The sequence below is a fragment of the Ornithorhynchus anatinus genome, chromosome 12 (genome assembly GCF_004115215.2).
Source record: "Ornithorhynchus anatinus isolate Pmale09 chromosome 12, mOrnAna1.pri.v4, whole genome shotgun sequence".
NCBI lineage: Eukaryota > Metazoa > Chordata > Mammalia > Monotremata > Ornithorhynchidae > Ornithorhynchus > Ornithorhynchus anatinus.
The window spans coordinates 54,514,761-54,531,959 of record NC_041739.1 but is presented as its reverse complement, the minus strand read 5'-3'; the positions used below and the strand labels follow the sequence as shown (position 1 = coordinate 54,531,959).

At 43.8% G+C, this 17,199-nt stretch overlaps 1 protein-coding gene across 2 annotated transcripts; it reads left to right on the top strand.

Moving 5' to 3' along the window:
• Positions 1-1,893: 1,893 nt before the first annotated feature.
• On the top strand, positions 1,894-15,575 carry NUDT9 (nudix hydrolase 9). Of its 2 annotated transcripts, none has more exons than XM_029077025.2 (8): positions 1,894-2,030; positions 6,909-7,148; positions 7,772-7,867; positions 8,653-8,739; positions 9,466-9,577; positions 11,327-11,470; positions 13,346-13,430; positions 14,725-15,575. In XM_029077025.2, the coding sequence occupies exons 1-8, from the start codon at positions 1,921-1,923 to the stop codon at positions 14,898-14,900; spliced, it is 1,050 nt and encodes a 349-aa protein (XP_028932858.1). In that variant the 5' UTR covers positions 1,894-1,920; the 3' UTR covers positions 14,901-15,575. The 2 variants fall into 2 exon arrangements, with proteins under 2 accessions (XP_028932858.1, XP_028932857.1); XM_029077024.2 differs by having other exon boundaries at positions 1,895-2,030; positions 11,327-11,473.
• Positions 15,576-17,199: the final 1,624 nt, after the last annotated feature.

The window sequence follows — 17,199 nt, the reverse complement described above, 5'->3', positions numbered from 1 at the left end:
GTAATCAGGTTGTCCCACGTGGGACTGACAGTCTTCATCCCCATTTTCCAGATGAGGTCAGTGAAGCCCGGAGAATAAATTAGGGCATGCAGGCAGGGACGAGTGTAAGGGTTGTGTCAGAAGTAGTGTGGATGGGAAGCAGCATGGCTTAATGGAAAGAGGAGCAGGGTTGGGAGTCAGAGGTCATGGGTCCTAATCCCAGCTCTGCCGCTTGTCAGCTGTGTGACCTTGGGCAAGTTGCTTCACTTCTCTGTGTCTCAGCTACCTCATCTGGAAAATGGGGATTAAGACTGTGAGCCCCATGTGGGACAACCTGATCACCTTGCATCCCCCCGGGGCTTAGAACAGTGCTTTGCACATAGTAAGCATTTAACAAATACTACCATTATTATTATTATATTTATGTGATCAGGTAGAAATTTAAGTGGGGGGAGATGAGGTCACTGAGGTGCAGAGAATACATTAGGATATGCAGGCAGGGACGAGTGTGAGGGTTATATTTTTGTGATCAGTTAAAAAACTTAAGTGGGGAGACACGAGGTCACTGAGGCCCGGAGAATAAATTAGGATATGCAGGCAGGGACGAGTGTGAAGCTTATATTTTTGTGATCAGTTCAACAACTTAAGTGGGGGGAGATGAGGTCACTGAGGTGCAGAGAATACATTAGGATATGCAGGCAGGGACGAGTGTGAGGGTTATATTTTTGTGATCAGTTAAAAAACTTAAGTGGGGAGACACGAGGTCACTGAGGCCCAGAGAATAAATTAGGATATGCAGGCAGGGCCGAGTGTGAAGCTTATATTTTTGTGATCAGTTCAACAACTTAAGTGGGGGGAGATGAGGTCACTGAGGTGCAGAGAATACATTAGGATATGCAGGCAGGGACGAGTGTGAGGGTTATATTTTTGTGATCAGTTAAAAAACTTAAGTGGGGAGACACGAGGTCACTGAGGCCCGGAGAATAAATTAGGATATGCAGGCAGGGACGAGTGTAAAGGTTATACTTTTGTGATCAGTTCAACAACTTAAGTGGGGGGAGATGAGGTCACTGAGGTGCAGAGAATACATTAGGATATGCAGGCAGGGACGAGTGTGAGGGTTATATTTTTGTGATCAGTTAAAAAACTTAAGTGGGGAGACATGAGGTCACTGAGGCCCGGAGAATAAATTAGGATATGCAGGCAGGGACGAGTGTGAAGCTTATATTTTTGTGATCAGTTCAACAACTTAAGTGGGGGGAGATGAGGTCACTGAGGTGCAGAGAATACATTAGGATATGCAGGCAGGGACGAGTGTGAGGGTTATATTTTTGTGATCAGTTAAAAAACTTAAGTGGGGAGACACGAGGTCACTGAGGCCCGGAGAATAAATTAGGATATGCAGGCAGGGACGAGTGTGAAGCTTATATTTTTGTGATCAGTTCAACAACTTAAGTGGGGGGAGATGAGGTCACTGAGGTGCAGAGAATACATTAGGATATGCAGGCAGGGACGAGTGTGAGGGTTATATTTTTGTGATCAGTTAAAAAACTTAAGTGGGGAGACACGAGGTCACTGAGGCCCAGAGAATAAATTAGGATATGCAGGCAGGGCCGAGTGTGAAGCTTATATTTTTGTGATCAGTTCAACAACTTAAGTGGGGGAACATGAGGTCACTGAGGCCCAGTGCGGGGACCACAAGGTGGAGGGATTAGAACCCAGGCCCCCTGTGTGGGTTTTCACCCTAATGGCCCACGGGGGGGGGGGGGGAGACGACGTGCCCTCCCTACGTCACGCCGCCATTGTGCGTGGCGGGGGGGGGGCTCGCTCCCGAGCCGCGCGCGCGTGTCGCCGCCGTCGGGCGGCGAGCGAGCGCCCCCTCTCGGCGCGGGCGGGGGAGGCGGGGCCCCGCGGCGCGCTCCCGGGCGGGGAGGGAGGCCGATGGCCGCTCGCTGCCGGGCCCGGGCGGTGGCTGCCGTGACCTTCACCGTGACCCTCAGCGCCGTCGCCAGGGCCTGGGGACCACGCTGCACCGCCCTGCACCGCTCCAGGTACTTCCTCTTCATCATCCTCATCATCAGAAATGCCCCTCTCGCTGTTGTTTTTCCGTCTCCCCCGATGAGACGGTCAGCCCACCAACGGGCCAGGACTGGCCCCATCCCGTCCCCATTTCTCCATCCCCAGCGCTTAGGCCAGGGCTCTGCGCACAGGTCATGGGTTCGAATCCCGGCCCCGCCCCTTGGGACAACCTCATTTCCCTATGTCTACCCCAGCGCTTAGAACAGTGCTCTGCACATAGTAAGCGCTCAACAAATACCAACATTATTATTATTATTGGGTGACTGTGGGCGAGTCACTTCCCTGGGCCTCAGTGACCTCATCTGTCAAATGGGGATGAAGACTGGGAGCCTCACGGGGGACAACCTGATGCCCCTGGATCTCCCCCGGCGCTTAGAACAGGGCTCTGCACCTAGTAAGCGCTTCACAAATACCAACATTATTCTCTGGGCCTCAGTGACCTCATCTGTAAAATGGGGATGAAGACTGGGAGCCTCACGGGGGACAACCTGATGCCGCTGTCTCTCCCCCAGCGCTTAGAACAGGGCTCTGCACCTAGTAAGCGCTTAACAAATACCAACATTATTCTCTGGGCCTCAGTGACCTCATCTGTAAAATGGGGATTAACTGTGAGCCTCACGTGGGAAAACCTGATGACCCTGTCTCTCCCCCAGCGCTTACAACAGTGCTCTGCACCTAGTAAGCGCTTAACAAATAACATTATTGGTTCGAATCCTGGCTCTGCCACTTGTCAGCTGTGTGACAGTGGGCAAGTCACTTCACTGTGCCTCAGTGACCTCATCTGTAAAAGGGGGATTAAGACTGGGAGCCACATGTGGGACAACCTGATGACCCTGTATCTCCCACAGTGCTTAGAACAGTGCTCTGCACATAGTAAGCACTTAACAAATACCAACATTATTGCCTGGGCCTCAGTGACCTCATCTGTAAAATGGGGATGAGGACTGGGAGCCTCACGTGGGACAACCTGATGATCCTGTATCTCCCCCAGCGCTTAGAACAGTGCTCTGCACATAGTAAGCGCTTAACAAATACCAACAGTATTATTATTATAGCGCTCAATCAACACTATTGAATGACTGATAATTATAATTCATGCCGTCCTGCAAAGCCCTCCCTCCTCACCACCTCCAAACTCCTCTTCCTACTCACCTCCTCCAAGAGGCCTTCCCGGACTGAGCTTCCCCTTTTAATAATCATCATCATGTTGGTATTTGTTAAGTGCTTACTATGTGCAGAGCACTGTTCTAAGCGCCCAGGTAGATAATAATGATGTTGGTATTTGTTAAGCGATTACTGTGTGCAGAGCACTGTTCTAAGCGCTGGGGGAGATAAGAAAATGTTGGTATTTGTTCAGCGCTTACTACGTGCCGAGCACTGTTCTAAGCGCCCGGGTAGATAATAATAATGATGTTGGTATTTGTTAAGCACTTACTATGTGCAGAGCACTGTTCTAAGCACCCGGGTAGAGAATAGTAATGATGTTGGTATTTGTTAAGCAATTACTGTGTGCAGAGCACTGTTCTAAGCCCTGGGGTAGATAATAAAGTGTTATTTGTTAAGCGCTTACTATGTGCTGAGCACTGTTCTAAGTGCCCCGGTAGATAATAATGATGTGGGTATTTGTTAAGCACTTATTATGTGCAGAGCACTGTTCTAAGTGCTGGGGGAGATAATAATGTTGGTATTTGTTAAGCGCTTACTAAGTGCCCAGCACTGTTCTAAGCCTGGGGGAGATAAGAAAATGTTGGTATTTGTTAAGCGCTTACTATGTGCCGAGCACTCTTCTAAGCGCTGGGGTAGATAATAAAATGTTAGTATTTGTTAAGCACTTACTATGTGCCAAGCACTGTTCTAAGCGCTGGGGTACATAATAATAATGTTGGTATTTGTTAAGCGCTGACTATGTGCCCAGCACTGTTCTAAGCGCTGGTGGGGGGGGTGGGGATACAAGGTCATCAGGTTGTTCCACGTGGGGCTCCCAGGCTTCATCCCCATTTTACAGATGAGGGAACTGAGGCATAGAGAAGTCAAGCAACTTGCCCAAAGTCACACAGCTGACAAGTGGCAGAGCTGGGATTCGAAAAGTGACGTGGACTGCCCCAGGTCACCCAGCAGATGAGTGGCGGAGTCGGGATTAGAACCCACGTCCTCTGCCTCCCGAGCCCGTGCATTTGTTGCGTATGTTTGTGTGTGCATGTGTGGGGGGCGTTGAGGGTGTCCGTGGCAGTGGGTACATGTGCATTCATTCAGTCGTATTTATTGAGCGCTTACTGTGTGCACAGCACTGTACTAAGCACTTGGAATGTACAATTTGGCACCAGAGACAATCCCTGCAGAGCAACGGGCTCACAGTCTTAAAGGGGGAGACAGACATCAAAGCAGAACAAGTAGACAGGCATCAATACCATCAAAGTAGATAAATAGAATCATAGATATATACACATCATTAATAATAGAGTAATAAAATATACAAATATACACAAGTGCTGTGGGAGGGGTAGGGGGTAGAGCAGAGGGAGGGAGTAGGGGGAATGGAGAGGGGAGAGGGAAAAGGACTGTTGCCGACTTGTTCATTCCAAGCGCTTAGTTCAGTGCTCTGCACATAGCGCTCAATAAATACTATTGAATGTAAAGGAAGGCTCAGTCTGGGAAGGCCTCCTGGAGGAGGTGAGGTCTCAGTAGGGCTTTGAAGAGTTGAGGAGTCCATGTGTGTGTGTCCGTGGGTGATAGTGGGGATATATGCATGTGTGTCTGGGTGGTAGTGGGGTTGTGTGTGTGTGTATTGGTGGGTGGTAGCGAATTTGTGTGTGTGGATTTGTGGGAGTAATGGGGCTCCGCAGGTGGGTGGAGAGTGGAGATGTGTGGGTGGGTGGAGTTGTGGGGTAATGGTTGTTGATGCTTGAGTGTGGTTGCGGGGATTGTGTGTGTATGTCCTGTGCCTGTGGCTGCTGGTGAGCCAGGCCTCATGGTTTGGCAACGCTTCTTCTGCACTTCTGTCCCATTAGGGGGAAATTGAAGGGGGAAGGATGTGGCAATGCACTGTGTCCCCAAATATAACCCCTTTCAGTAGGCTGGCCGGGGAGGGGAAACAGAAGAGAATAGACAGCAGTGTGGCACCTGAGGAAATGCCAGATGAAGGATTTAGGATAGTTCAGGGATGCTTCGAATTCGATGATGCCACCTCTACGAGGATGGTATAGCCAGGGAAGATGAGTTTTTCAAGGACACAGTTACCTGCTTGGAAAACAATGGAGAAGCAGCGTGGCTCAGTGGAAAGAGCATGGGCTTTGGAGTCAGGGCTCATGAGTTCGAATCCCAGCTCTGCCACTTGTCGGCTGTGTGACTGTGGGCAAGTCACTTAACTTCTCTGTGCCTCAGTTCCCTCATCTGTAAAATGGGGATTAAGACTGTGAGCCCCACGTGGGACAACCTGATTCCCCTATGTCTACCCCAGCGCTTAGAACAGTGCTCGGCACATAGTAAGCGCTTAACAAATACCAACATTATTATTATTATTAACAATGGGTCCCTCACCTGGACCAAGTGCCCCAAACTGACAGCGAACTGAAAACTGGACCAAATGCCTAATGTTTGCCAAGGCAAACTCATAATCACAACAAAGTAATATTTTTGGGGGGCAGAATTATTTTCTATTCCTCTTTAAGCCATCGACGTATTTCTCAACAAACCAATACAAGGAGCAGATTGTTTCCTGAATGAACACCCTGTCTCATTTAAGTCATTAACCAAACTTCTTCCGTATGGACATTCAAGGATGAAATAAGCATAAATTGGAAGAGTTTGCAAATGTAATGGTAATGCTGCAGGTTTACACAAACCACCCTAGTTTTGTGGTTTCTGTGAAATTTTATTTATAAAAGTGCAACTATCCCAGAAGAGATTAAGCCTGGTTCAAGTGATCAAAACTCCAGAAAGAGTTTTGGTTCTGTTGTATGTAAGTTGTAGATTAGTCAGCTACACATACTGATCCCTTCCGCCGATGGTAAGAGCATAAGTGACAGCCATTTGGGAGATAACTAATTTCAATAAATTGAGAGTTTGCTTCTGTTACAAAGCAGAATTAGGGAAAAGCAGAATAAATTAGGGTATGCAGGCAGGGATGGGTGTGAGAGTTGTATTTTTGTGATCAGGTAGAAACTTAAGTGGGGGGAGAAAACTGAATTTTGCTTGGATCTGAAACCTTAGTTGGCAGGGAATGTGTCTGTTGTTATACTGTACTCTCCCAAGTGCTTAGCACAGTTTGTGCTCTATAAATATGATTGAATGAATCCCTACCCAAGTACATTACTGACTTCACCTCTTGGTGCTTCAGTTTGCCAGTTTGCAAAGTGATGATAATCATAAGGTACCTTCTGGTCCATATCTCTCAGAACTGTCATTAGAATTTTTAAGTCAAAAGCATTATACTCTAAAGAGATGTTATCGTAGATAAAAATTGAAAACAGTGTGGAAAGAGCACAGACCTGGGAGTCGGAGGACTTGGGTACTAATTTCTGCTCAGCTGTCATCTGTGAAACCTTGGACAAGTCACTTAACTTCTTTGTGCCTCAGTTGCCTCATCTGTAAAATGGGGAGTAAATACTCTTCCCTCCAAATTAGACTGTGAGACCCCAGTGGGACAGGGTGCCTATGTCCAACCTGATTATCTTGTATCTACCCCACCACTTAATACAGCGCTTAACAAGTACTGTTAACCACCGCCCCACCTCAAACACACCATTTTAAAGATTAAGCTTTGACAAAATAAACTCCATACCTTGTGATTTAGTTGCCTTGAGTCTTTGAATCGAGTGCTTAGGGCTTCTCTCTTTTTGTTCTTTTTTCAGTTCTTTGTGTTCATCGCAGAGATTCCATCTTTACTCAGCCAGCATGTCAGGTTCGAAAGGTTCTGATGAGAATTCCCACAACAAGGCTCGAACCTCACCTTACCCGGGGTCAAAAGTGGAGCGAAGTCGGGTCCCCAACGAAAAAGTGGGCTGGCTTGTGGAATGGCAGGAGTATAATCCTGTGGAATACACCGCAGGCTCTGTTTTGGCTGGCCCCATGTGGGCTGATCCACAGATCAGGTAAGCGGTAGTCCAAGGAAAATGTTTTAGCAAGGGATGCTTGTAGGGAGAAGGGAAAGTGTCAGATTAATCAATTGACAAAGTGTCTACTAAAAAAATTTCCAGGTAACTCAGTGGTTCTCAAGATGTGCTCTGAAGCATCTAGCATTAGCATTAAGTTAGCTAAGGAAGAGGGCAGGAACCGTGACTTTACTTCTAACGCGTGTTCCCAAATACTATAGTACTCTGTGCACGGTAGGCATTCTGTAAATACTGAGGATTAGAAGTGCAAATGGGAAAAATAAAAAAAAAATAGTCAAGAGGAAAGAATCATTTGAGCAGTTTTTTTGGTGGAGGTCAAATTCATGTGGGCAGTTTACTGGCTTTTAAGCAGATCTTTATGTATATTTTGCAAATGTAAATAAAGGGGGACAGTGAAGATCATTTAGGAGCACACTCAACTCAGTACTTTGGTCTCTAGTTCTTTTGTAAAAGGAAAATTAGAATCAGACAGTATGTTGGAGGAATTATTGATAAACTTCTTTGATTTGACAAATCCACTCAGGAATTTAAAGCTCTGTAATACTCATTCGGCAATATTAAAACATTACTGCTCTTTCTCTGTTGATTTTTCCCTTGATCAGTGAAATAAATTTTTCTCCCAAGTTCAATGAGAAGGATGGACAAGTGGAGAGAAAGAGTCAGAATGGCCTGTATGAGATTGAAAATGGGCGACCCAGGTAGGTACTTTTTCTGGAAATACACTAGCCTTGGGAAGCCAGGAGGTGTGGGAGACAGCCCGAGTTAACTGGCCCAGGGAACTTGTGGAAGGAGGGGTGGGTTGAGTGGTAAGAGAGCCAGACATGAGGAATCTGGCTGTTCCCATCCTTCCCGCTGCCCTTGTTCCCTGAAACTCCCTCCAGGTTCTCGGCAGCAAGGGACAGTATGTTTTTTGTTGTTGGGTTTTTTTTTGTTGTTGTTTTGTTTTTAATGGTATTTGATAAGCGCTTACTCTGTTCCAGGAGCTATACTGGATACAAACTAATCAGGTTAGACACAGTCCCTGTCCCAAATGGGACACCTGGTCTTAATCCCCATTTTACAGGTGAGGGAACTGAGGCCCAGACAAAGGAAGTGACTTACCCAAGATCACACAGCAAATGGCAGAGTAGACAAGTGGCAGAGCCAGGATTAGAACCCTTGACTTTCTCAGTCCTGTGCTCTGTGCCACTTATCTGCTGATGGACAGCTCCATAGCCTCCCCGTGATGGTCAAATGTGGAAAGGGAGGTTTTTTCTGGTGGTAGGACTTAGGAGAGGAACTCGTAAGACTCTAAGAGAACTAGCCTCCACTTAGTCCCAGCTTCTTCCTAGAGAGGGGCAGTAAGGCTACCCTACTTTAGGAAGCTACCTAGAAGAGGGCTCTCCCTATCTCCTTATACGTGGATAACTTTCTCCCAACCTGGACAAAGTAAGAGTGGGGAGCCTTTGAAATGAAGCTGGATATGTTTGCTTGTCTCTTACAGAAATCCTGCAGGCAGGACAGGCCTGGTTGGTCGAGGACTTTTGGGACGTTGGGGCCCAAATCATGCTGCAGATCCCATCATAACTAGGTAAGAAGACCCAGCCAAAGGGGAAGGTACTGACAGTGGGGAAAAGGTAGACCTCGCCCTAAAGGTCCTAAATATATCATAACTATGTGCAAAATAGGTTGTGGAAAAGCGGTAACATCCTACTTCTTTGTTGTTGTCATGTGTATTTTACACAGGCAATATACTTAATCTTTTTGAGAAATCCCCTTCTAGATTGTGAGCTCACTGTGGGCAGGAATCTGTCTGTATGTTGTTATATTGTACTCTCTCAAGCGCTTAGTACAGTGCTTTGCATACAGTAAGCACTCAATAAATTCAATTGAATAAATGAAATGCATGGGGAGTAAATTCAAATAAAACTAATAAATGACTTGCAAGGGGGAAATTAAGGGTGTCAAAACTTAAATGGTCATTTTGTAACATGTAAAAAGATCCATACAAAACAGGTGGTTTTAGAATCATTCAGTGGTTTTTATCGAATGCTTCTTGAGTGCAAAGCACTGTACTAAGCTCTTAGAATTCTGGGGTTTATGATTTCTGAATTATTATTTTCAGGAAGAGACTAGATTTGAGGCTTATATTTTTTTAAAGACACACAGATGCTGTACTGGCTGATCATGCTCCGCTTATAAAATATTCCCTTAGTTTATGATGGGCATTTATTATCCTTCTCTTGTTAAACTTTGATCCCTGGTCTCTCTCTTCTAAGTTGGGAAAGTTTTGATTTGTTCCTGTTATTCCCTGCAGGTGGAAGAGAGATGACAGTGGGAATAAAGTCACTCATCCAGTTTCTGGCAAAAACATCTTACAGTTTGTAGCAATCAAACGGAAAGACTGTGGAGAATGGGCAATTCCTGGGGTAAGATTCAAAGTACAAGCCTTCTTATAAAATAACTTACAGACGTTTTATGAAAATGCCTAATTGTTGAGTAATTTTTCCATTTCTTATGCAATGTGAAGCACTTCAAGGAATCTGCAAACCATCACCCTCAACTTTAGGAAGGAGACTCCAAAGAAAAATAAGTTTCACTGAATACACTTTCTCTGGGGCATCCCAGTCTTCTTGTCGTGTATTTCTAAGATGCCCTTCTAGCTGGCAATTTTCTCTTCTTGTTTCTGGAGAGGTGCCACTGTTTGATCTTTTTAAGTAAGAGGCCACCAGATATTTGGAGGCTTCTTTGATCCTTTTATGTAGAAGTGTGAGGGCTGATTTGAATAATTTCTTCCATGAGATTATTGTACTGAAAGGCTTCTGCTTCTGTTGCCCCTTGAGCTGGGTTTTCAGTGAAGGCAATATATTTCAGCTAACAGTGACGTCTGTTACAAGGACATCAGTGTGACTAAATTTGCTGAATGTGGTTCAAATTGGCTTCTGGCTATTTGAAATACACAGTTGTTTGAAATATAGTATCAAAACCATGTATTTAATTGAATGCTTTTAAACTTGTAATCTGTACATGACCTGTATTTAGGAAATCTTTGAAATTGAAAGGCTTCAGGTGACCCTATAAACCCACCTGAAGTCAAAGATTCGTCCTAGATAATACCTGATTAATTTAACAAAAGCTGCACAAAATAAGATGGGATTTAGATCTTTCTGTAATAATAAGAAAACAGGTGAGCCAGAAAGATTTTTATATCAGGTCCTAATTTGACAACAGTTTTCTCTGCCTTAGGAAAGTTTGAGGTGATCACAGGATAGAGGTGTTTATCAGGAAGTGGGCACCAGTATTTACAGCTCAGTAGTTTGGATTTCCTGAATGGAAAAAAGCGGTGTTAAGATCAAAAGAATGAAATGAATGTCTTTTGCTCTTTGAGTTTTGCTGCCCCAACTGATGTTCTTTTGCAATGGATAAGATTAAGTAACGGTGGTAATTTTTTCCATGAAATGCACTATTTTTAGTTGCCTCTTGTCTTTTGATAACTTAAGGCTGTTCAGTGGCGCTGACTGAAAACGGAATGCAGTGTTGAACTCGATTCATGATTTCATGAAGAGTAACTACTGCCTCCTTAAACAGAGGGGAAAAACATTCGGCTTCCTTTCTTCTTACAAAGTCCAAAAACCATGTATGACGGGCTGAGGAATAAAGCGAGTCAGATCCTGTGCTAACTGTCAAGGTGCTGGCAGCCGTCTCTGTGTCTATTTTGTAGTGAACAGATGACCAGATTACAAACCACTATCTGAGTTGACCTCCTTATTGGCAGTCTCCTTAGGGTGGAGTGTGAACTGACATTGAGCTGTCCTCTTGCACCCAAAAGGAATCTCTTCAGGACATGGTGGGGACAACGTTCACTTCATTACCCATGACTAAGTAGGTGTTTTCAGTGATGTCACTCGAGTACCAAATTCATTTCAGCGTACAAACTTGTTACTGGTAGTCGTAGTTATTAAAACCAAAACAATGGAAAGGTCGGTGCAGTTTTATTTCTGCATGAGTTGATAGAGAACCAGAATTCTTGTAGCTAGTTATGTACGTGGGTATGCATGTTACGCATATGTGTATATGCACGCACGTAGAGTGTACTGTGTGTATGTGTATTTATATATCTAAATTACAGGAAGATATGGAAACCCAGCTACATGATACCTTTTTTGTGTGTGCATTAGGGGATGGTGGATCCAGGGGAGAAGATTAGTGCCACCCTGAAACGGGAGTTTGGTGAGGAGGCAATGAACTCCTTACAGAAATCCAGTGCTGAGAAGCAAGAGATGGAGGAGCAGTTGCACAAACTCTTCAGCCAGGATCATCTGGTAGTGAGTAGCACGGTTCCTTTCTTATCACTAGCCCTTAGAAGCCATAGGAGAGTAAATGTCAGAGGAACTTTACCCTTTGAACGTAACCTCTGGAGAGCTCCTCGCCCTACATAGCTGTGATTATATTTACATCCGGTAGCTTTAACACTGCATCGGTTTCTTTCCTTTCAGTAACATTTCAGTCTGAAGTGTGATTCCTTAAACTCTCATAGAAGTTCAGTTTATTCTTTCTTCAACTGTTTGCTCTGCTGCCCCTCTCTAGACCGTAAGCTCATTGTAGGCAGGGAATATGTCTGCTGACTGCTGTAGAGTACTCTCCCAAGTGCTCAGAACAGTGCTCCAAACAGACCATAAGCTCCTCTGGACTGTAAGCTCGTTGTAGGCAGGGAATGTGTCTGTTTATTGTTGTATTGAACTCTCCCAAGGGCTTAGTACAATACTCTGCAAACAGTAAGCACTCAGTAAATACAATTGAATGAATGAATAAGCACTCAATAAATACCATTGAGTGATGTCAGCTGGCTATGATATGGGCCACTGACAACCCTAATGGATTGAATTTCTAGTATTAACATTCAACAGCATCTTCTTTTGCTCTCTCGTCATTGAGCTTTTTTCTAAAAGAATAGTCTTTCCCTAGTCTTGTTCAGATTTATATTTAGAAACGAAACAGATTTCCTGTGGCTGTGACCCCTCCCCCTAAGTCTCCCTTTACGTCTTGGGTTACCAGGGTCCTGAAAAATGGTAGTTCTCCATTCTGGGATCATTTCAAAGAGGAAAATTTTACAAGCATTGATTCTTGTAAATCCTAGGAGTGTCACCAGTGGTATTTTTCTCAATGTTCAGAGGTAGAGTTTTCTGTGGCCAGCTCTGGATTGGATTATGTGTACTCTGGTATCAAAATTCTAAGAAGTAGAACAGGAAAAAGGGTTTCAGTTGTACATATGTTGTACATCTCCAACCATTAGCCCCATTTGGGCAGATCTGAAATGCTGAAGAAAACCCAGTTGATGCTTGAAAATTTTTTTCCCCTTTTAAAAAGCTTTTTCAGTAAGAGATGCTGAAGAAACCCACAAGAATTATAGATTCAAAGAAACTAATGACAGTAAAGGAGAGTGGAGACCAACAATATATTTTTAATAGCTAGAAAGAAACGGGCAGCTTAATTACTAGTATTTAGTGCCTTGCTTACTAGTAACTAAGCAGATGGCTCTTAATGACCAAGCAGTTTAATCTGCTTTAAAAAATATCATTTGGGGACTATTTGAATTTACCTCTCCAAATCAATGGGTCAGGGCCAATGATTGTGTTATTGCAGAGGAGAATTTTTTTTAGAACACAGTTTATGTTTATGGTATGCCATGCCTTAAATGGCCACACATTACCACATACATTCATCACAATATTTCACAGAAATAATTTTAAAGCACCTCAAAAAGAGCAAGAGAGAACCCCATAAGAATTCTTATAGTAATTGTACATTTGCTTCTGAGCCACAGCGGTAAAAATTGGTTGAATGTACAGTATTTGCTATTTTTATTCCCCATAGTATTTAAGTGCCTATTATATGCTAGGCACTGTACTGAGCACTGTGGTAGATACCCTCTAGTCAGGTTGGACACAGTCCCTATCCCACATGGGGCTATCAGTCTAAATCTCTATTTTACAGATGAGGTAACTGAGGCACGGAGAAGTTAGGTGACTTGCTCAAGGTCACACACACAAGTGGCAGAGCTGGACTAGAAACCAGGTCCTTCTGACTACAAGACCCATGTCTATCCACTAGGCTATGTTGCTACTATACCATGGGTGAATATTTGTGCTTTCCTCAGTATGTTTTAACATCTGACTAAGCAGCCCCCTTCTTTATAGGTTTACAAGGGATATGTGGATGATCCACGAAACACTGATAATGCTTGGATGGAGACAGAAGCTGTGAACTACCATGATGAAACTGGTAGGTGTTTCATATTTATGATAGATTAGTATTCATTAAATGTCCTTTATATGCAGGATGGTATATGGCAATACAGAACAATCCAAACACAGAAATCCCTCATCTAAAAGTTGCCTACATTTTACATTCCTGCTTGAGCAGTTTTCCTGTGAAAGTCATTCCTGTAATGATGATGATGATAACAATAATAATAATAAGTGGTAGTTTTTAAGAGTTTACTGCATGCAAGCCCTCCATTAAGTGCTGGGGTATGTACAAGAAAATCAGGTCAGACACCACTCCTGTTCCACATGAGGCTCTCATACTGTGGGGGAGGGGGCACAGGTATTGAATCCCCATTTTTCAGATGAAGAAATTGAGGCTCAGAGAAGTTGAGTTGCCCAAGGTAACAACATGTTACAACACGTAACAGGTAATGACAACTAAAGCCAATAAAAGGTTTGATGGGAGTGGAAGTAGAAACGTTTGGGACTGTAACTTTTTTTTTAAGCAAGCAGTTTGCTTGTGGTTGTCCTTCCCTAAATCTAAGGGATTTGACTGAAAATAGGTACCAAATTGGGATTAGAATGCAGGGCCTCTCACTTCCAGAGTGGTGCTCCTTCCTGCAACTTCACAGGAATAGCTATGTGTTTACACATACAAGATACAATAGATATAGATATAGATACAAGATGTTTGTAAGGTTTGGAAGCCACATTTCTGAACTTTTGTAAAATACTGGATCACTTGTGAATATTAACATTATTTTTTTCTACACTAAATCTGATCAAACCTGTTAATAAGAAAGGCAAATAGAGGATATACTAAACCAACAACTTGTTTCCTACTTTTACAAGTATCTTAAAAGGCAGTGTCTAAAGAGGAGAAAGTCTATTGAACTTGGTAAAAACTAGTTGTAAAATCAGTTAAATTCCATATTAAATGCATTTTTTTTTAATTTGGGGGCAGATCATCCAGTTCGGGAATTATCCAGATTCTAGTTTCTCTTTCTTATCCCTTTGAATATATTACCACTTTTGCTCTTCTAGAGGATTAGAAGGGAAAAAAAGTGAAACTAAAGTCAATAAAAGGTTTGATGAAAGTGGAAGTAGAAACTGTTGGGACTGTAACATGTTTTTTTTAAGCAAGCAGTTTGCTCGTGATTGTCCTTCCCTAAATCTAAGGGACTTGACTGAAAAAATTGAAATTTACTTATGAGCATGGCTACTTGTGGTAGGGCATGATAGTTTCATAGGAGGGGAAGACTGGAATGAAGTAATTTTACCATTGATGATGGTCCTTGTTGTTCTCCTAGGAGAGACTATGGATAATCTGACATTGGAAGCAGGAGATGATGCTGGGAAAGTGAAATGGGTGGATATCAGCGATAAACTCAAGCTTTATGCCAGTCACTGCCAGTTCATCAAACTTGTGGCCGAGAAACGGGGAGCTCATTGGCGTGAGGACTCTGACCCTGGCTGCCACGGATGACAGTCCAGGTGTGTTCGTGGAAACTAAAGATCTGAAAAACAGCAAATGTGTGGGAGAGGGGAAGGGCAAAGAATGCACATTAAAAAAGGGCAGGGCACTTCTTTGGGTTATTGTTTTACTAACTTTGAAATTATCTGAATGTTGAGTGAACTTTCATCAAAGAGGGATAGCGGTGATGGCAGAATAGAGAATAGGAGAAAGCTTATGCAGTTACGTCAGGATGAGTAAATGATTGCATTTGAACACGTAGTTAGGCATGACTGAACCAAATCCAACGCCTGAGATTCAGAATCATTTTAGGGAAAAAGAAGAATGCCCCGTCACTGAAATCTCTATTTTCTTCTCAGCCATTCACCTCTGCTCTTCTTCTGAAGCCCACAGCCCACTCTCCTCCTGCCCCTATGGGCACCAGGAGGAGTAACAGCACTGGGAATTCATAAGGGTTTTCTGATTTATTTCATTAATACCTGCTTCCAACTTAGTGTTGCATGATTCTGTCGAAGCTGCTTTCAAAACGATCATTTTCTAGACTTTATGTAGAAAAGTTAAGTTTTGCAAGAAAATTTTAGTCACTGTGTTTCAGTGAATGAAGACCCAATATGAATTAAAATTCAGATGTGTTCCCATTTTAGGAAGTTCTCAATAAAAGGCATGTCCAGGAAATGAACAACTCAAGCTGACAGTGTTTTATTTCTCTTCATTGTGAATCTGTCTTAAAACTGATTGAGCCTTAATAGTGACTGAGGTGAAAAGGGGCCCAGAACAGGATACTTGGGGGAAAGAGCTGGGTGGTCCTCCTCCCTCCATTCGTTTCTTCGTTACCACCGATAATGGTCATGCCTGGGAGATATAGGAATTTATCGGGGCGAAGGAAGGCATGCAACCTCTAACTCAACCACCACGCCTGCCCTATATACCAAGTGAGAGGCTCCGGGAAGACAAGCAGCTTTCCCTCTACAAACCCAACCTATCATTTGCCAGGTAAACAATCTGAATTGTGTTATCATTTTACAGAGTCAATCCCTCTTTTCTTGGCTGGGACTGTCAATTTTTTTCAAATTGCTGTGCAGGATGCCTCTTCAGGGCAAGGCTAATGTAAGGCAGTTCTTCTATAATGCGGGGGTTGCACTTTTGAAGAGGCAGGATGGCGTAATGGAAAGAGTATGGGCCTGGGAGTCAGAGGACTTGGGTTCTAATCACAACTCTGCCAATTGCTTGCTGGATAATCTTGGCAAATTTAACTTTTCTTCTCTCCCAAACCCTTTCTTCCTCCTAACTTTCCCATCACTGTAGACAGCACCACTACCCTTCCTGTCTCACGGCCTATATCCTAATCATCATACTTGAATTTTCTCTCTCATTCAACCCTCTTATTGTGTCACCAGATTGTCATTTCAACCTTCACTGCATCGCTAAAATCGTCTTTTCCGCTCCATCCAAACTGCTACTACATTAATCCACAGGTTTATCTTATTCCACACTGATTACCGCATCAGTCTCCTTGCTGACCTCCCTGCCTCCTGTCTCTTCCCCACTTCAGTCCATACTTCACTCTGCTGCCCAGATCATTTTTTTACAAAACTGTTTAGTCACCGTTTCCTCAAGTACCTCTAGTGGTTGCCCATCCACCTCCACATCAAACAGAAACTCCTTACCACCGACTTTAACACACACCTTGTCCCCTCCTACCTTACCTTGCTGATTTCTTACTATGACCCAGCCCACACACTTGCTCCTTTAATGCCAACCTACCCCCTGTACCTTGATCTCATGTATCCCATCGCCGACCCCCTGCCGTATCCTGCCTCTGGCCTGGAGCACCCTCCCTCTTCATATCTGACAGTCACTCTCCCACCTTCAAAACCTTACTAAAAGCACATCTCCTCCAAGAGGCCTTCCCCGACTAAGTCCTCATTTCCTCTTTTTTTAAATGGTATTTGTTAAATGCTTAATACGTGCCAGCCACTGTTTTAAGCACTGGGGTAGATACAAAGCAATCGGATTGGACACAGTTCATGCACATGGACCTCACAGTCTAAATCGTCATTTTACAGATGAGGGAACTAAGGCACAGAGAAGTGAGGTGACTTGCCCAAGGTCACACAGCAGACAAGTGGCAGAGTTGGGATTATAATCCAGGTTCTGATTCCCAGCCCCATGCTCTACCCATTCATTAGGCCATGCTGCTTCTCCCTTCTCCCATTCCCTTCTGTGTTGGATTTGCACCCTTAATTCTCCCCTCCGTCATCCCTACAGCACTCGTATATATAATCTTATTCATTTATGTATATTAATGTCT